This window comes from Sphaeramia orbicularis, chromosome 9 (assembly GCF_902148855.1).
Source record: "Sphaeramia orbicularis chromosome 9, fSphaOr1.1, whole genome shotgun sequence".
NCBI classification, from domain to species: Eukaryota; Metazoa; Chordata; class Actinopteri; order Kurtiformes; family Apogonidae; genus Sphaeramia; species Sphaeramia orbicularis.
In genome coordinates, this window is record NC_043965.1 from 28,017,584 (window position 1) to 28,036,442 (window position 18,859).

The 18,859-nt window shown below is 37.0% G+C and overlaps 1 protein-coding gene across 3 annotated transcripts in view; it reads right to left on the reverse strand.

Moving 5' to 3' along the window:
• Positions 1 to 226: 226 nt before the first annotated feature.
• The window catches only part of edil3a (EGF-like repeats and discoidin I-like domains 3a), a 175,284-nt gene continuing 156,651 nt past the window's right edge, over positions 227 to 18,859 (reverse strand). For all 3 annotated transcript variants that reach the window (XM_030143458.1, XM_030143457.1, XM_030143456.1), the window contains one exon: positions 227 to 1,476. In XM_030143458.1, coding sequence (XP_029999318.1) covers positions 1,327 to 1,476 — 150 coding nt within the window. In that variant the 3' untranslated portion in view covers positions 227 to 1,326. The remainder of the gene's footprint in view (positions 1,477 to 18,859) is intronic.

Consider the following 18,859-nt stretch of genomic DNA (forward strand, 5'->3'; position numbering starts at 1 on the left):
TAATATGCCGTCATATATTATAATGAAAGGGATGAAAGAAAATAAAAAAGAACAACTTTCAGTAATTCACTTATGCATATGGACATGAATTAAAGAACAGCTCTTACTCAAATGACAGTTTTGTTAAATAAGGACACACAGAAATCTTAAATAGGTGGCCAAAAAAAAAAAAAAAAAATTGTACATTTGTGGGTTATTATGTGTGACATCTATCCTGAGCTTTTTAAATCGATTCAACTCAAATCTTCAAGACAAACACAAAGACATTTAACATAGTTCAATGGATCTGACAGCTGAGACAGAGAAATAAATACAACAAAATTAAAATAAAGGAAAAAGCACAAACAATAATCCCAAACATCCTAGAAAAAGTATAGCGATAATTAAAAAAAAAAAAACAAAACAGGATGGATACTTAGCGCTAGAGACAGCCTATTCGCCTCAGTGTCAGTGCTGTTGTAGCTGACTACCTTCAACTGCAGTATTAGTTTATTGTCTCACATGTTGTATCCGTCATTGTCTGTTAAGCTTTTGCAGTGTGTTTTTAATGTTTCAGAACTATTTAAAAATGCACATAAAAATAGGTCCCTAAATCATAGCCGTTGCTCTCAGGGCTGGAGGTTTTAAATGATTTGTCGTAATATACATTTATAATTCACGCACCATGCAATTTCTTAGTCTTTTACATATAATACAGGATCAGTTATAGCGTTTTGACAGATGGAGTAATGTCATTGTCCATTAGGGTGAAAGCATGGCATGAGGAAGTGTAGTACTCAAAGTAAAAATATATTTGATAATGTGATAACGTGTGATTTCTACATGGTTTCCGACAGTTTTTTAGACAGTTTTTAGTCATGAAATGATGTTGGTTAATTATGTCCAATGAAGCACGGCAGACAGATTTCACATCTTTGATAAAAAGTGACACTGTACAATAGCTTCCATGGTGACAAGTTAAAACCAAAGTGAGGCCCCCTTTCCAACCACCCCACTCACCCACCCCTCCACCCACACCACCACCCCATCCCTCCCATGTATATTACAGTTCATTCCAAACAGGATGGTAAATCTCGAGTAGAATAAAAAGACAAAGATCACGCTTTAAAGAGGAAATTAAAAGACAAAAGTGAAACCGGGGCAGGTTTTAAACCATTGTACAAAAGAACAAACAGCAACCCACCACAACCAAACACTTATTCTTGAAAAATCCATTTGAAATTTATTTATTTTTACAGGTTGCACAGTTTATTTTTGTAATACTGGGTGGGATATCCCAGCATCCCAAGGACCAGGGAGGATGGCAGAAAGATGGAGCAGAGGATTTCACTCTTCTTCTGTGCATCCGAGGATTTCAGCACGCAAAGTGATCCTCCCGTACCACGACCAGGGTAGGATCCGGATGAGCCGAGCGTAGATGGGCGGGTCTATCACATTCTTTCTGTGTGTGTCGTTGTCGAAGTTGCCCTGGAATACCTGGGATAAAAAACAGAACAGAAACGTGGATGAATTAGCATTTTTTTTAGAATTAATTACTATTGCACACATGAAATCTAAAAGCGAGTGGTCGAATTTTCTCCGTGCCTGAAAAAACAAAACACCACAAAACCAAACTGATCCAAAGAGCAGATTTCTACGGCTGCAGCCATATGCTGGAGCTTTAAAACTTAAATAAACACATTGAATTTCAGACCGCAAGACACCCACGCATGCATATTTGGTCAACGTGCAGTGGAAAAACCTCTTCATTCGGGGGAGTCATCTATTAGGAGGCATGTGGAAAACATTCCTGCGTTACATTTCTTGCCCGACTGTCACCTTGAAGACCCTGTTCCTGAGCAGATGTTGAATAAGATGCAGCAGGTCACAGCTTCAATTTATCCAGTGCCAAACACAATACATTCACTGCATATTTTTATACCTGTTGAAAACTGAGGGTTGTTGAAGCGTCACAGCTGGAGTACCACAGCTGTTTCTTCTGCTCTGAGTTACAATATGAACACACCTTTTGCTTGTGACGTTACTTTAGTGGTGCATTTTATTACCCCGCCCTCCAAAGGGGAGGTGAGGGGTACTGTTTTTGGTTCGGTTTGTTTATTTCCTTGTTCACACTCTAGCAGCAAAACTATTGGTTGAATTCATACCAAATTGGGTTTATAGATTGTTAGTGATCCCTCAAGTCACTACCGACTTGATGTATGCCGCGTCACAAGTGGCGCACACATTGAACATTTGTAATAACTTTGGAACATTATAAAATTACCATCCCCCAGAATTTTTTTTTTTTTTTAATTTGTAGAATAAAACATTTCATGTCCAAAATAATTCCTATTAAGTATCATTTCTGCTGACCATGTAGTCCAGTGGTTCCTAACTTTTTTTGGCTCGTGACCCCATTTTTACATCAAATTTCTGGCGACCCCAGACATTCAAAACAGAGACATTTTTCTCTTGGAAATGTCTTAGCAGGGCCAGGTGGGTGAAGAAATCTTTCCATTCTCTATTCGGTCCAGTTTTCTGACTGCGACTGTATCCGGGCAGGTTGAAGCGTAGTAAAGCAGATGGTCACATGATCGAGTCAATCAAAATATGCCCTCTCAGATATTATATCTGCATTTTATTTGAACTTGATTTTTATTAAGAAAAGTGTGTGGTGTTTTAATTATAATGAAATACATATTGAATCATTAATTTTTTATTTTTTTTGTAATTTTTATCAATTACTCAAAATTTCAGGGGACCCCATTTGAATTCCAGGCGACCCCACGTAGGGTCACGATCCCAAGGTTGAAAGACACTGATGTAGTCACCCCAATATAGACATCTCAAATGATGTAAATTTTTTGGGACACCCTGTAGTTTGACAAATTACCGTGGATAGAGACACTTGTTTTTATGTTCACTTAATCATAAATTTTGCTGGAAAAGTAACTTTTTTTTCAATTTTTAATATAACAACCCTCAACTTATGGCGACACGGTGGTGCAGTGGTTAGCACTCGTGCCTCACAGCAAGAAGGTCCTAGGTTCAATTCCAACACCAGTCGACAGGGGTGGGACCTTTCTGTGTGGAGTTTGCGTGTTCTCCTCGTGTCTGCGTGGGTTCTCTCCGGGTACTCCGGCTTCCTCCCACAATCCAAAGACATGCACTGATAGGGTAACTGGTTCATCTAAATTGTCCATAGGTGTGAATGCGAGAGTGATTGTTTGTCTCTATATGTCAGCCCTGTGATGAACTGGCGAAATGTCCAGGGTGTACCCCGCCTTCGCCCCTATGTAGCTGGGATAGGCTCCAAGCGACCCCCGTGACCGTAGTGAGGATAAAGCGGGTTCAGAAAATGAATGAATGAATGAATGAACCCTCAACTTTCTCTGAGTTTTTATGAACATCTACATGATTAGTAAATTAAATGTAGGAAAATACCTGATTTTCACAGAAAAAACACAAATACAACAGATAATACTACAGTAACTGGTGATAAATCACTTAAGAAAGGTTAAATATACAGAAAAATTGCCACAAAACTAACACTGGGTCTTAATGGGTTAAAGATGTTTCAGTTACAAAAAAGAAAAGGTGCACAGTTGAACTTAAAACATATACAAATATATACCTGAAATATATGAAATGCAGAATTTATATATATAATATAAATAATAAATTGTGATAAACCAGGAAAGGTTCATTTTGGATGGCACCATGTAAGAGTTCTAGGTCTTTAAGGGTTAAAACAATTACAATAATCCTTCAAACATTAATTTGGAGGTTAGCAAAGGACTAAATATAATCAAGTAAAATTGTCATACAGGGATGCGTACTCTGTTGTTGATTTATTAGAAGTTCTACATTGGAAGCTCTACGTGTCTAATAGACAGTGGAATGAAGTATATTAAGAGGAAATGTATCTACAGGGACTGCTCCATTGAAGGATATGATCGTTTCAATTAAACAGACATGATTATGCTTGTGTAATTTGAATGTAATGGGATTCACTGTTGTGTGGAATGAAAATCTGTGCTACCAAACCAAACAGGTGCCACAGACAGACTTTGACCTTTTCAGAGTAAATCTTCTAATAATTCGATAAAAAGAATCACAGTCGGAACATAATATCACATCTGTCAGTGCAGTTGCACTGAACCACAAATCAAACTCAAGAATTTGTGTTGTCTTTTCTTTATGAAACTGAATCACAGGGGATGGTTTTCTGCTCAACATGAGTTGGCGTTCAGACGTAGAACATAGAAGATGAACCGACTGCCTCTGTCAACAGTGTCCTAATTCTTTATGACACAACTTAAATGACAAGTACTCCGTCTAATGCCCGTATGGGGTAATAAACAGCTGCATATGGAAATGAGCGGCTCATTACAAACATATATGCAAGCCCCGGGTTCGTAAGTGTCACAGGAGAGCGCGCCAATTTGAATACACATGTGAACAAAGCGGGTGTGTTTGCATTCTAATGGTTAAACACACTGGAGTGTATTAATAACAAGTAAAGCACATGGGGTTCTTAATGCAACATGTGAGGAAATGCAAATATTTTAACATACATGTCCATAAAACTGATTAATCCTGCTTTGGCATGCCGACACACACATCTGCTTTCAGGCTAATCCAATCACTCTGTGTGAATTTGCAGAAAATATATATTATTTAGGTATTTCCATAGCAACCAAATAACCTTTTTAGCCCACTCCCATGAAGGGGAGGCAAGGGGTATTGTTTTTGGTTCATCGTTTGTTTGTTTGTTTCTTTGTTTGTTTACACTCTAGCAGCAAAGCTATGGGTTGAATTCATACCAAATAGGGTTTATACATTGCCAGTGACCCAGAATAGATGTGATTACATTTTGGGAAAAGTAGGTCAAAGTTCATATTTTTTATGAATTTTTTAAATCTTTTTTTCCCATTTACTTATAATGGGTGAAATTTGAAATGTCTATAAAAACACCAATTTTGTTTCAGTTTACTTCAAACTTTGCACGTATTTAGAGGCAGTTGATATGCTGACATCATCACATGCATATATATGATGACATCAGCTGGATCGATGCCAAAATAAGATGCAATATGTGTGAGGGGTGGGGTTTGTTGTGCCTGGCACCACTTGTTCAGTAACTTTATTCTGAACACTAAAGATACTTTTAGATATCAGTGCAAATATTACATACAACTCTTTTTAACATCAGTCTGCTTTCCAGCTTTTTCTTGTAAAAATCCAAAGACTCGAGCATCTTTCTCCACCTTTATTATCTTCTCATCCCTGTCACCATTCTGGGTCGATGCCAAATAAGCTACAACACGTGCGAGGGGCGGGGTTTGTTGTGCCTGGCACCACTTGTTTTTTGGTTGTTCAACATCGGTGTGTTGCAGTGTTGTGTTTGTGGTCACAAGTGCAACAAAGAACACATTTCTGACATTTGGGTGAACCAATTGTAGGTAGAAATAAATGAATTAATGAAAAGTATTGCAATTGAGAGAGGAAGAAGAGTTAGTTTATTGATAAGAGATTAAGTCCAATAAGTGTAATAGAAATAAATTTAGCAAGTAACTACCTGGATGCATGTGTGAACTAATACAGAAACTGAAACATCCACTGATTTAATCTAAAACACAAAGAGAAATGCATATTTAACAGCTCTAATGTATGAAAAACTGCAGAAAGAAACATCTGAAGAGTTTCAAACTATGCTACGATCCTGCAGGTGATGGACAAATGTTCAACTGTGACGGTGATGATGGTGATGATCAACCAGATGTTAATATTTGCAGAGCAGTAGAGGACGGAAACATGCACATGGAGACCTGACAGGACAGGACCCTCATAAGTTAATAAAGCTTTACAGTCTGATATAAGGTTATTATTTAGAGACAACACAATCCATTTAATATGTTAAACCTCTGTATAATCAAGTGTTTCTTAATATTATAAATGGTCAAATATTTATAAATCCTCCACATTCATTGTTTATTAAATTGTCTGGAACAAGGATTCCTCCTCTGTGGCTCTTTCTGAGGTTTCTAATATTTTTTTTTCCTCATAAAAGGTTTTTGGAGTATTTCCTCACTTGACCCCAGGGATTAAAGCACGAGTGTCAAAGTCATTTTAGTTCAGGGATCACACACACATCCATCTGATCTAAAGTGGTTTGGACCAGTAAAGTAACAGTAGAATAGCCTGTTTTTCTCATTGTTTTAGTGCAAAAAAATTAGAATTGCATTATGAAAATGTTTTTATGTATGGAAATAATTTTACATTTCCAAACTACCATTCACACAAAATTGACCTGAAATTTCTTAAGAAAAACAACCGAAATTTAACAATATTATGCCTCAGTTTATCATTTACACACAAGCGTTAAACTTAAACATCACAGTGGATCTATAAAGGCACTAAACATTTGGTAACAAGGATCTGGAACTGAAAAATATACTATTTAATATATATTCTTCAGTGTAATTTTTGTGTAATTTTGTAATGGGCCCTGGTCTCTAAGGTAAAATCAATTTCTTATTTGCAATAATAATAATAATAATAATAATAATAATAATAGTAATAATAACTTTTATTGGAGTTTACAAATCAGCTACCTGAAAAGAACATTATAAATGAGTTAAAGGTGCTGGAGACTTTTGTGACCAATTTTTCATCAAATCTGTAAAATCTCAGTCATAGCCTAAGTATCACGAATCTGTAAGTCTTTCTGTGAATACTCACCTGAATCTCCTGCATTACAGTGAACAATTTCAAAGTGCCATCCACCATAAACAGCCCATGTGTTTACAAACCGAGCCGGGAGGTTACTCGGGCAGCTTTGGAATTTTGTCGTGACGTGCATAGCTGGAAGCGAAGGCTCGCACAGCCACCTTACAGCGGCAGCTGGAACAGACACGATCGGAAATGGAAAGGAACTCTCTTCCTTCTATGCATATTCCTCCAGCCGTTTCCGCGTTTCTCATGTTTGTTTCATCCATGTAATATGGTTTCATCCATGTAAATGGTCGCGCTGCCACTGTCAGGTGGCTGCGCGAACCTCCGTTTCCCACAATGCAAGTCGCGACAAAATTCCAAAGATGCCCGAGTGACGTCCCGGGTCGATTTGTACGTAAACACATGGTTTGTTTATGGTGGATGGCACTTCGAAATTGTTCACTGTAATGCAAGAGATTCAGGTGAGTAATCACAGAAAGCCTTGCAGATTTGTGATACTTAGGATATGACTGAGGTTTTACAGATTTGATGAAAAATTGGTCACGAAAGTCTCCAGCACCTTTAACTATAATAATACAATAAAAGTTACAATAAACTCACATTATAATAATAATATAATATAATGTATAATAATGTATAATATAATGACCTGATGCATTTATTTCAATACGAATCCATCCTATACTATATATAAGCGTATGGATTCATGTGCTAAACACAGTAATGAGTCATTTGGCTGTTGAATGGCATCGAAATAGATACATCCATGCCTCATCAGTATGCGATGTTCTGACAGACCTCCTCTTCCTGTTCCAGTTCCTATTGTATCGCCTGCTTTTGTGTCATTCTCTATTCATCACGTTTGTTTATGTTGTTTTTAGTGATTTTGCAACTTACTTGAAATCACCTCACATCTGTACGGTTTTATTATTGTCCCTATTCCATATGTACAACACAAACGAGTACAGGCCACCTTTCCACGCTGGGTTCTTTTCATTATTTTCCTCAGCAGTGAACCTTGTCTTCCTCATCTATATTGTAGCTCAAAGCGTCTGCAAGATTTGCATCTGCAGACAACAAACAATGCATGACACAGAATTCTGCCCCTTCATCTTCTCTGTAACATCCCCTCTCTGCTTCACTTCCTTTCACTTAAACACTTCTATTAAAGAGCTTAAAACCACAGCCATTAAATATAACGTAATTCCTCAAATTTTACCACTAGTCACCAGCCAATGAGTCAACAAACTGAGTGATTTGATGATGATCTGTACATTCTTATTACAATATTGTTACATATTTAATTTATTGTTCTCGAATTACTGAGTGATTAGGTAATTCCAGTCTCTGCATTATATAGACTATATGTGCAAAACATTTACACTTTATTCAGGCTCAAGACTTTAATTGCTGCTTTTATGTCTCAACAAACCAGGGGTCGTTTCTGGGCTCGCTCATTAATACATTAACCCCAACGCGTTCATTCAACACATTTTGCGTTATCCCCTTTCTGGGCTGGTTGGTGAAAGTGTTGCATTACAGGGCTGATTTTAACATGAATGTCGGGGGTCTGTGTTAGAATGTGGATATGTTCTTGTAGCTTCATTTCACTGTATTACCCCACCCCCTGAAGCGGAGGCAAGGAGTTTTGTTTTTGGACTGGTTTGTTTGTTAACACTCTAGCAGCAAAACTATTGGTTGAATTCATACCAAACTGGGTTTATAGATTGGCAGTGACCCAGAATAGATGTAGTTACATTTTGGAAAAAGTAGGTCAAAGTTCAAATTTTTAATGAATTTTGTAAATTTTATTTTTTCCCCACTTACTTATAATGGGTGAAATTTAAATGTCTATAAAAACATCAATTACTTGCCACATATATAGAGGCAATTGATATGATGACATCAGCACATGCATAGACATGATGACATCAGCTGGATCTATGCCAAAAATATGTGTGAGGGGTAGGGTTTGTTTTGCCTGGCACCACTTGTTTCTGTAATGTATTTCCGTTGACATATTATGCAGATTTGGTTAAAAAAAAAAAAAAAAAAAGATTTTTAACACAGTTTTGACAATATTTTTGATAATAGTGGTGGATCCAGAAAAAATGGAAGGGGGGAGGACGCAGGAGAATGGTGGGGTTGGAGGACCGGTGGGGGTTCAATGGGGCGAAGCCAATCAAAATCAACATTATAAATGCTTCAAATCAAATAAAACTGTATTATTTTTATCATACACTAATAAAATGAATACAAAATGAATACTTTTGGAACCAAAGCAAAGAGTTGGCTTTAATAAGGTTGTCCTCAGTTGTGGCCAATTCCATCACATTCCAAATAATGCAAAATTAGAACACCATATGGATTCTCGTTATAAATGTATCTCCTTGAAATGGAAGCAGAAACGACAGAAGCACAACCAGCCCAGAAACAGATTTAGCGTTTGTTGAGCCTCTGTGTTCGGTAAACCATTGTTAGCTCACAAATTGCGTTAAAGGGTGTAATAAAGTTAAGTTCGTTAGTTAACCCAAAAACAAGCCGCAGGTGTTAAAGTTCACAGTCATATTCTTGTATATGTTCAGACACTTGTGCAATAAAGAAGAAAATGTCAGATGTCGATGGTCACACATCTGCAGTCATCTCCACGACTGGGGACATACACCACTACAGAGGCAATTTCACCAGAACAGTATGATACGGAGATGCTAACAAGTCATTATCTGCAAGTTCAAGTCAAGTCTCATGTGTCTTCCAGCTGTAATGAGTGTTCTATGATCTGCTACATGCCATCCTGTCTGCTTAGATCACTGCACTGCTACTTCTAAGGCATTCAAAGCATCGACTGTACATCACTCCTTTATCTATTAGCGGCATCAGCATTAATTCATTGTTTGATACATGATCAGTCTTAACAGAATATTGTAAAGCGATATGGAACACTGCAATGAAACCTTTCTTTTCAAGGTATAATATGAATATAGAGCTCCAGTACTGCGCTCCTGACAGACAGACTCTGTGGGCAAAACAGAAGAAAAATGGAACGTGTTACATCTCACATGGTCAAAGATGTCATCATTCTCTATGTAACATTTATGTGAGCTTCTGTGAAGTTTGTGTTGTGCTGTGTTATCAGTACCTAGTGTTGGAGAGGCAGAAGAGAAAACCTGAAGCACTTAAGAGCACAAGTTAGGTTTTTACAAATTATGTTCTGGTGCACCTTTTTCCCCCTTTGTCTTCTGTGGGTTCTTTTTGTTGTAATTCTTACTTTGTTTTGTTGGGTGATCATTGCTCTCTTCTTGTTGCTATTTCTACCTTTGTAGTATTTTTGTATTATATTCTGTATTTAGTGTGCTTTTTTGATGGGCGGTCAATTGGTTTCCCACCGGCACAAGGACTATAGGTTGGACACAGGTGCTGGGCTCGTTCTCTCTCTCTCTCTCTGCCTCACCTCCTGCTCCAGCTCCGACGCCATTCCAGAACGCACACACACGCACCAGGTGGTTTGCGCTGCCGTTCCGAAATGGCATGTTGGTGGCGCATTAGCTTTTTGTTAGCCATTGCTTTTTGTTTGACCAGGTGAGTCCAGATGTCCTGTTTTCGGTTTTTCTTTTGACAGGATTTAGTCGCAGGAATGTGTTTGTTAGGGTAGGGGTAGCGGTACGTGGCCAGTTCTGACGGTCCTGTACGGGGTTGGTCTGAGCCGGCTCACCTTGGTCCTTGTTTTGCCTTTGAAACTTTGGGTTTTCTTTTTGTTTAGGGCACAAGGAGGGGTTAAAAATAGGATAAATCAACACCTACCTTAAATTAAAAATAAAGAACTTCGTAATTTGAACCCTTTTGCTTCCTGCATTCTCTGTAAAATATGTTGTAACCTTTGGGTCAGAACACAAATACAGTTATTGTATGGCTGTTATCACAGATGTCAGCCTCCAAAATCACTGTGAACTTGGTAACACACCTTGCTAATGCTAACAAATGACTGGTACCCACCACAAAACAAACATCAACATGAACACAAACACTTATATAGACCAAAGTATTGGGACATATTGGATTCAGGTGTTTGATTGGCTTGACCATAAAATGATGAATACAACGATCACAATATCATTTTGTATGGAGATAAATATCATTGCAGTTTTCAGGGTAAATATTTAAACTGTCATCTGAAATGCTCATAGGATGTTTTAGAGGTTGTTTTAACTAGAGGTTGTCTGATACAGGTTTTTCTAAGGCCGATGCCAGTTTTTAAAAAATTTGGTCAGCTGATAACCGATATCTACAGCCAGTTTTTGAGGCTGATATTTAAGGTCGATTGTTTTTTTTTTTTGTTTTTTTTTTAGCACATTGACTGTAAAATACAACTGAAACACTCAGATAATTAAGATTTTTATGCAGCAGTATAAATGAAATTATTAATCCATGTACACATAGTACTCTTTTAACATTTATTGAACTTCAAGTGCTACCCACACAAGTGCCTGATCAAATAACTTAGAACATTTTTACTACTGATCAAATATCGGCTTTCAAAAAAGGTTAATGGCCGATATTACAAAAAATCTATATATCGGTCTACCTCTAGTTTTAATTTAATTTTACTCAATGTCGATTTAAAATTGTAATTCTTTTGCATGCTCTACCTCTAGATTTCTGAGATATTTGTCACATTCTGACCATAAATAATCATTTTAAGCCACAGGTAATCATATGGTTCTTTAACTCTCATTCAAGAAACCCTTGTATCTGCAATCTAGTTTTCTAATAAATCCAAGTGAATAACAAGTTTAATTGTAGTGTAAATAAAGCACAGTAATATTACTTATTGTTTCAGGTCCTCTTTAGATAAATACTGATGTAATTTTTTTGTGATAATTATTAACACCAAACTCTTATAACAACTGATAGTTTTCTTTATCAGTGAAAATGTAAAGTCCTACAGGCTGCATGTGTGATATAACCCACTATTTCTGTTCATATAATGTATTGCATGATAATGTAGATGTAAGCTTTCCCATATTTCTTCTATTGGGTCTACAGAGCCTGAATAACATGTGATGATGTCTGCAACCACTGTAATTCAGCGATAGACAACTCCCTTATGTAGTAGAGTATACTTTCAACATCCATCCAATTAGCAGAACACATGACACTGTGGCTAACACTAACACGGTTTCTGCCAAATTAGTGTCTGAAATATACTTTAATTCCACAAACTGATGAAAAAACAAACAGTCTTGCTCCAAAAGACATATCTACATTTGTGGAAGCATTTTTGCAAATTGTTAATGAACTAACACAGTGCCCTAGTGAAATGTATTCCTATAAAACAGGGGTGTCAGACTCATTTTAGTTCAGCCCAATATGATCTCAAGAGGGCCGGACCAATAAAATAATAACAGTGAAAAAGTCAAATTACATTATGAAAATGTTTATATCTACAAAGTTTCCTTAAAATTTGGAATAACATGGACAACCTGAAATGTCTTAAGAACAATAAGAGCAATTTTAACAATATTATGCCTAAGTTTGTCATTTATACACGTGCATTACAAATACATAAAACATTTAGTAATAGGCAGAATATTGGTAAAATTACACTTACTTCTCTTAAGACATTTCAGGTTGTTCATATTTCTTCAGATTATTCACATTTTTTGTAGAAGGAGAGTTTGTAAATGGAAATATTTTCATGTAATTTTACTTTTCTTACACTAAAACAAAGAGAAAATGTGTTTTTGTTTTCATTTTCTTCATTATATCTAGGTTTTTATAATAGTATTTTACCGGTCTGACCCACTTGAGATAGAATTGGTCTGAATGTGGAACCTGAATTAAATTATTTTTGACACCACTGATTGTTAATATCTTAAATGTCATTTTTGCATTTCACAAATTCATCCCACAGACTGGATTGGACCCTTTGTCTGGCCGGTTTTGGCCCACGAGCCACATTTCACACCTGTGCTATAAAATGTTGTAACTTCATCATTATTTAAACCAGGGGTGTCAAACTCATTTTAGTTTAGGGGCCACATCCAGTCTAATATGATATACAGTGGGCCAGTAAAATAATATAAATAATAGGATAAGAGCTTCTGAGTGAAAAAAGTAAATTCTGTAATGGAAATGTTTACATCTACAAATTGTACTTGAACTTAACATGAACAAATATGAACAACCTGAAAATTCTTTAGTAAAATACATGCAATGTTAACAATATTACGCCTTAGTTTATCATTTATACATGTGAATCACAACTTAGAGATCACAGTGGATCTACAAATAAATAAAACATTAAATAACAGGACAAATATTATTAAAATTCCACATACTTCTCTTAAGACATTTCAGATATTCACATTTTTTGTTAAAGGCTAGACTGTAAATGTAGATATTTTTGTGTAATTTTACTTTTTTTTTTTTTTTTTTTTTTTTTTACACTGGAGACAAATTTACAGTTCTTATTATTTAAAGGTTATTATGATAGTATTTTACTGGTCTGATCCACTTTAAACTGAAATGACCTAAAATGATTTTAACACCCTTGATTGTTAATATCTTCAGTGTAATTTTTGCATTTTACAAATTCATCCCAGGGCCCGGATTGAACCCTTTGGCGGGCTGAATTTGGCCCCCGGGCCGCATGTTTGACACCTGTGATTTAAACAATTGTCATAACTATCTTATGATTTCCTCAGGCTGAGAATATGCTTCATGAGATCACAGGGACCTTGATGAGTGACCACCAGTTTCAGCTCATCCTTGAGTCCTAGTGAATGTTTGTGCCAAATCGGAGGAAATTCCCTCAAGACGATCCAAAGGTGGCATAGAATAGGATGGAGCTACAGCCCAGAATACAGCTGTTGCTTGCATGGAGGCACAAAACTATTTTCATTAATTTTCAGTACAAGTAGTTGAATTTGATTACCCTGCAGCAGTGTAGGATCTGTCATTCACACCTGCCAACATGTATTAATAGATAATGTTTTCCATGTACATTAGACTAATAATGAACAGTGCATCTATAGTGGAAGCAGCCAGTTTTAAGCCCCAACCAGCTAAAAACTCTAACCCATTCTGTGTTGACATCTTCTTTTCCCTTTTTTTTTTATTGTATTTTACAGTGTTTTGACATTGTAAAGGTGAAATGTTGCCTCAACTGCAATGTGACAACCATGGCACAGAATAGCACAATATAAAAGGCAGGATTGCGAGGCCATAAAGGCACTGGTTGATTGAAATATGACAAGAATCTCTGCTAGACTGTCTGGGGGACTGCACAGTGTCAGAGGCAGTGTCTCTAAAATAAACAGTCTGGAACAGGATATGGGGAGAAACATAATAAAAGGACAAATAATGTTAGGAAGGAAAAAAAAGAAGAAGAAGAAGGATAAGACAGGTGATAAAAGCATCCACAAAAACAAAATACTGGTCCAAAAAATTGTGTAAAATACTTCATGGCCAGACAGACTAGAAGAGAAGGTTAATATAGATTAGATCCATTGCAATGATTGTGTGTTATTGAAGCTTTGTTGAAGTGCAGCTGGGCTCGTGTTGAAACACGGCTGTATTAAGTGCAAAATGAAAACTGAAAAAAAACAAAAAACAGAAAAAGAATAAAGTGGAGAAATCTCTGAGGAAATTGGGCGTGAGCTGAATATTTACTGAAATGCAGTTCAATTTAGCGGAAATGGCTTAAAGAAGTAAAGCCTAGCACCAAGTGGAACTGAGCCCTCCATGTTCTGACTATGAGGCGACAACACGAAACACTGAATGACCACGCCTCCTCTGTATGTCTATGAGCGGCAGTGTGTGAGCGTGTGTAGTGTGAACAGCCAATCAGAAACAGAATCAGTTGTGCTGGAAGAATAATGATGATAAGTAGTAGAAACACAGAATGTAGCTGAAGAGTTGAATTTGGCTAAACATGCAGAAGAGTCAAAAATAAAAGCACTAATGTCCTGAATAAGGATACAAATGATCAATTCATTCATTAATCATCAGTTGGTTGACCTTGTCGATCGATTAATGATTAATTGATGAGTGGTGATTTTCCTGAGAACCTGAATTTCTCTTTCAATAGGGTCTATAAGAATAAAAGCTAAATATTGTTTATATACTTCATAAAAAAAACATGTCATATTCCTTAATGCTTGTGATTTATTGTTCCATTAGGGATACAGTGCAGGCAATGACATTTATGGAGTAGAACAAAATAAATTCTGCAGAGAAATTAAATTAAATATATAGGCTACTTTAACATGAAAATAAATTGTGCATTGGCTCATCTGTTGCATGTGAAACATTAGCAACATAAATTTTGAATAGAAAGCCAAATTCCTAAATGAACATTTTGGTGTTTGGTTTAACTCTCAGAGACCCAAACAGCCACTGGCAACCAAAATCATCTACTGATCTAATATACTATATATATGTGGTTCTCAACCTTTTTTGGCTTGTGACCCCATTTTAACATCACAAATTTCCAGACATTCAAAAGTGAGACTTTTTTTTTTTTTGCTAAAATAATTTGTTTTTGATCATGTAATAATTTGCTATACTATGTTGCAAATAAACATTAATTTTAGATGACATTTAGTCTATATAATGTATATTATTATGGACAGAGGCAGAAAAGCCAGGTGTAGTTTACTGCACAAAGTGAGAATTTTATTTTCCTTTGACAGGATATGTACAGTCAGTCCAGCTTGGATTTACAAGGCTGACAATTAATACTGAACAAACAATAACTCAAACTATGAATTATGAAAGAGCTGCAGCATCTGAAACTGACCACAATGAACATTTGAAAGATAAACAGTACCACAGTGCTTCAGTTTCAGCTTCACAGGTTGTCATGTCTTTAATGTATTGGGATTGTCTCTCTCACCTCACCATGTATTTTTTATTAGTAAGGGGTTTTTTTTGTTTATTTTTTTAAAATCAATTATTAGAAATTTCAGGCGACCCAAAGGTTGAAAAACACTGCTATATATAACTTCTGAACTACTAAACCTATCATTAGATAAAAAAATCCAGGTAAAATACAGTTTGTGATTTTTTCATTGTCACCAGATATTATCCATTTAGACATTTAAATGTTCCATTTTGAACATGGAAAGACTGTCAACTTCTACAACATTGATTCACCAGTAAAACCCATGTCATTTGATAAATGACACTGGTTGGATACACTTGTTTTTATGTGCAGTTATTTATGCCTTTGTGAAAAAGTAATTTCTTTCTTCAGTTTTCTCTCTTTCTAATATACTAACTCTCAACTTTAACCTGAGCTTTTATGAACATCTACATGATCAGTCAATTAAATATAAGTAGATACCTGATTTTCACATAAAAAAAATGCAAAATACAGAGGTTAATATTATAATAAATGGTAGCAAATCACTTAATATAGGCACAATTATTTGGGAACTGAGGGAATTATTTGGGAACTGCCACAAAAGTAGCACTGGGTGTTCATGGATAAATGGAGTCACACACCCAAAAACATATAAAAAAAACAAAAAAAACAACAACAATTGCTGTCCATCACAGCCATCACAAAGATATGTTACTGATGGACTGCATTTAAGCCTAGAGACAAAACCAGAATAAGACTACTGTAAAAATAAACTTACAATCTATATGAAAGTGTATTTGTGGAAAAACTTGCGCATCTATAGAATTCACCGCTGACATTTTACCTTTGGCTTAATAAAATGCACCAGCTGCGGAGCAGGTGAAAATATGCTTCTCCTTTGCTGATGTTGTGTTGAATGTTGCATTAATATTTTAATCCTTCAGCTGTGGCCTTGTTATGTCCTCTTGAGCTTCACACATGAATTCCATGAGAGTTCCAGTGAATACATGTAGAGACTGCTGCAGAGACTAAAAATACTGTAAATGCTGATGTGTGACTTTATTAAACTCAATGATCTTTACTACATTTAGATTTATTAAACAAAAAAAAAAAACTGAAGGAATAGAGTAAGAAATGATAAGATAAACAAGGCGGTGTTTGTAAGAGCTACTTATCACCTGGTAAAGTTATTGAGTACAGTTCGGTGGGTGCACTTGAGAGTGTCTTCGCACTGACCCACGAGCCATGACTCTGCTCTGGACTATTGATTTTCAAGGCTGGGGGAGTCACAGATACGTATTAGGGAGGTCTTGTGAGCCTCTGGACAACGCTGCATATAATACATTATTTAAACCTGCAGCACGGGTCAAAAGAGCAGTTCGCTTGGATCTGTTTGCTCTCCTGAGTTGGCTGTGGTGATGCCAGGAAAACGCAGTCGCATCTTATGACCAAGGGTCAACAGAAGCCTGCCTGGAAAGACAGCTTTTGCACTCCATCAGGCTAAATGCACAAGTATCTGTCGAGTTCGGAGTGTTTTTCTAATCCTGCGGTGCATTAGGTTTCGCTCCTTGATTTTCTAAAACTGTCGAAAAGGAAAGCGTGACTATTAGCGGTTAATCCTGAGATGATTGTACTCTCAGCTATCTTACATTGTGTTACCCTCTGACTCGGAGGGAACTGAAGGTTCAAATGGCTAATTAACCTCATGTCGCCGCAGTGAAACACTATTAAACATAAATCAATTACTTTTGTGCCTGATTGGCCTCATCAACTGACTGTGTGTAAATATTGACACCCTGGAAAGTGCAGTGGTGCAGGACTAGGCAGTGGACTGACCCAGGTGTGGAGTGTGGGCATGTGGGAACGAAACTGAGCCCATTTATGTACTCATGGAATGTATCCCAGTTTAATTAGGTTGAAATAATGGACTATACTGTTACCTGTCTTGGTAACAGGGAAGTATTTGGGAATTGTGCTACGGAAAAGGCAAACAATGCACTCTATAGATTTCTTAGTGGGACAGTGTTGTGTGTGTGTGTGCATATGTGTGTGTATGTGTGTGTGTGCAACTGAGCAGTGTTTGACGACATCTGTATTCTGACAGGGCTTCCTCTCTCAATCTAGATCTAACTGCCTGCAGCCTCTGCCACACAGGAGCTGGAGGGGGGAGCTGAGAAGAATACTTACAAGCCTCAACCACTGTGCGTGAACCAGACACCTAGGCATCCACACACATACACACACAGTATATCGTTGCCAAGTCAAGCATCGTCGTGTGGCAGGAGGAGCCTCGGGAGTCCACCAGCCAAATGTGTCCTCTAGCATTAATGGCTGCTTCAGCTGACTGAAAGGGGAAAACACCTTGAAGAATCATACATCTGAACAGCCCCCGTGGCTCTGTCTGGGGACAAACTGATTGACATTCTCCGAAGCCTTGCTAAACACGCCTGCCCTCTAATACAGAGCACACACACACACACACACATACACACACACCCAGACTGACTGCCTATCTGTGGTTCTGCTCTGAATTATGCAGCAATAACAACACAGTCTCGGCTGTGAACAGTCACACAGATAGCCTATCTGGTGTAAAGAGATCCAGAAATTCATGTACTGCTGGAAAAAAAAGTTATATTTGAAAATGACATTTAAAGGTTCTTTATGCTGGATTTGTGTGTCCTCATGTGAAGTTGATGTTGGAGTCTGTATTCTGCTGAGAGCTGGACATCTGTTGACATTAGTTGACATAACAGTAGCTCATACTGTGCACTGTTGCAGCGATAGAGGAGCAGCACAGAGGCTTTGAAAAACTCAAGAGCAAGTGTTTGGATTTTCAGATAATCCAACCTGAACCCTCTGCACAGAAAACAGTCTATAGTAACTATTATCATGGATGGGGTGACACACACCATCATACACTTAGAAACCATACCCTATCCAACCTGTGGCACGACACAGGCATGTGCACAGCTGTAAATAGCATATATAGCTTATTTGATTTGTCTTTATTACCTCCGCCAAGTGTAACGGCGGAAGTTATGTTTTCATCTGGGTCTGTCTGTCTGTCTGTCTGTCTGTCTGTCTGTCTGTTAGCAAGATAACTCAAATAGTTATGGGTGGATTTTGATGAAATTTCCAGGAAATGTTGATACTGGCACAAGGAACTTATTTTATCTTACTGGAGTATGCTAATGTCAACAAATGATTAGTTCACATCACAAAACACTCCCCCACATAATTTTCACATAAACACATGATCTTCCATAAATGTGC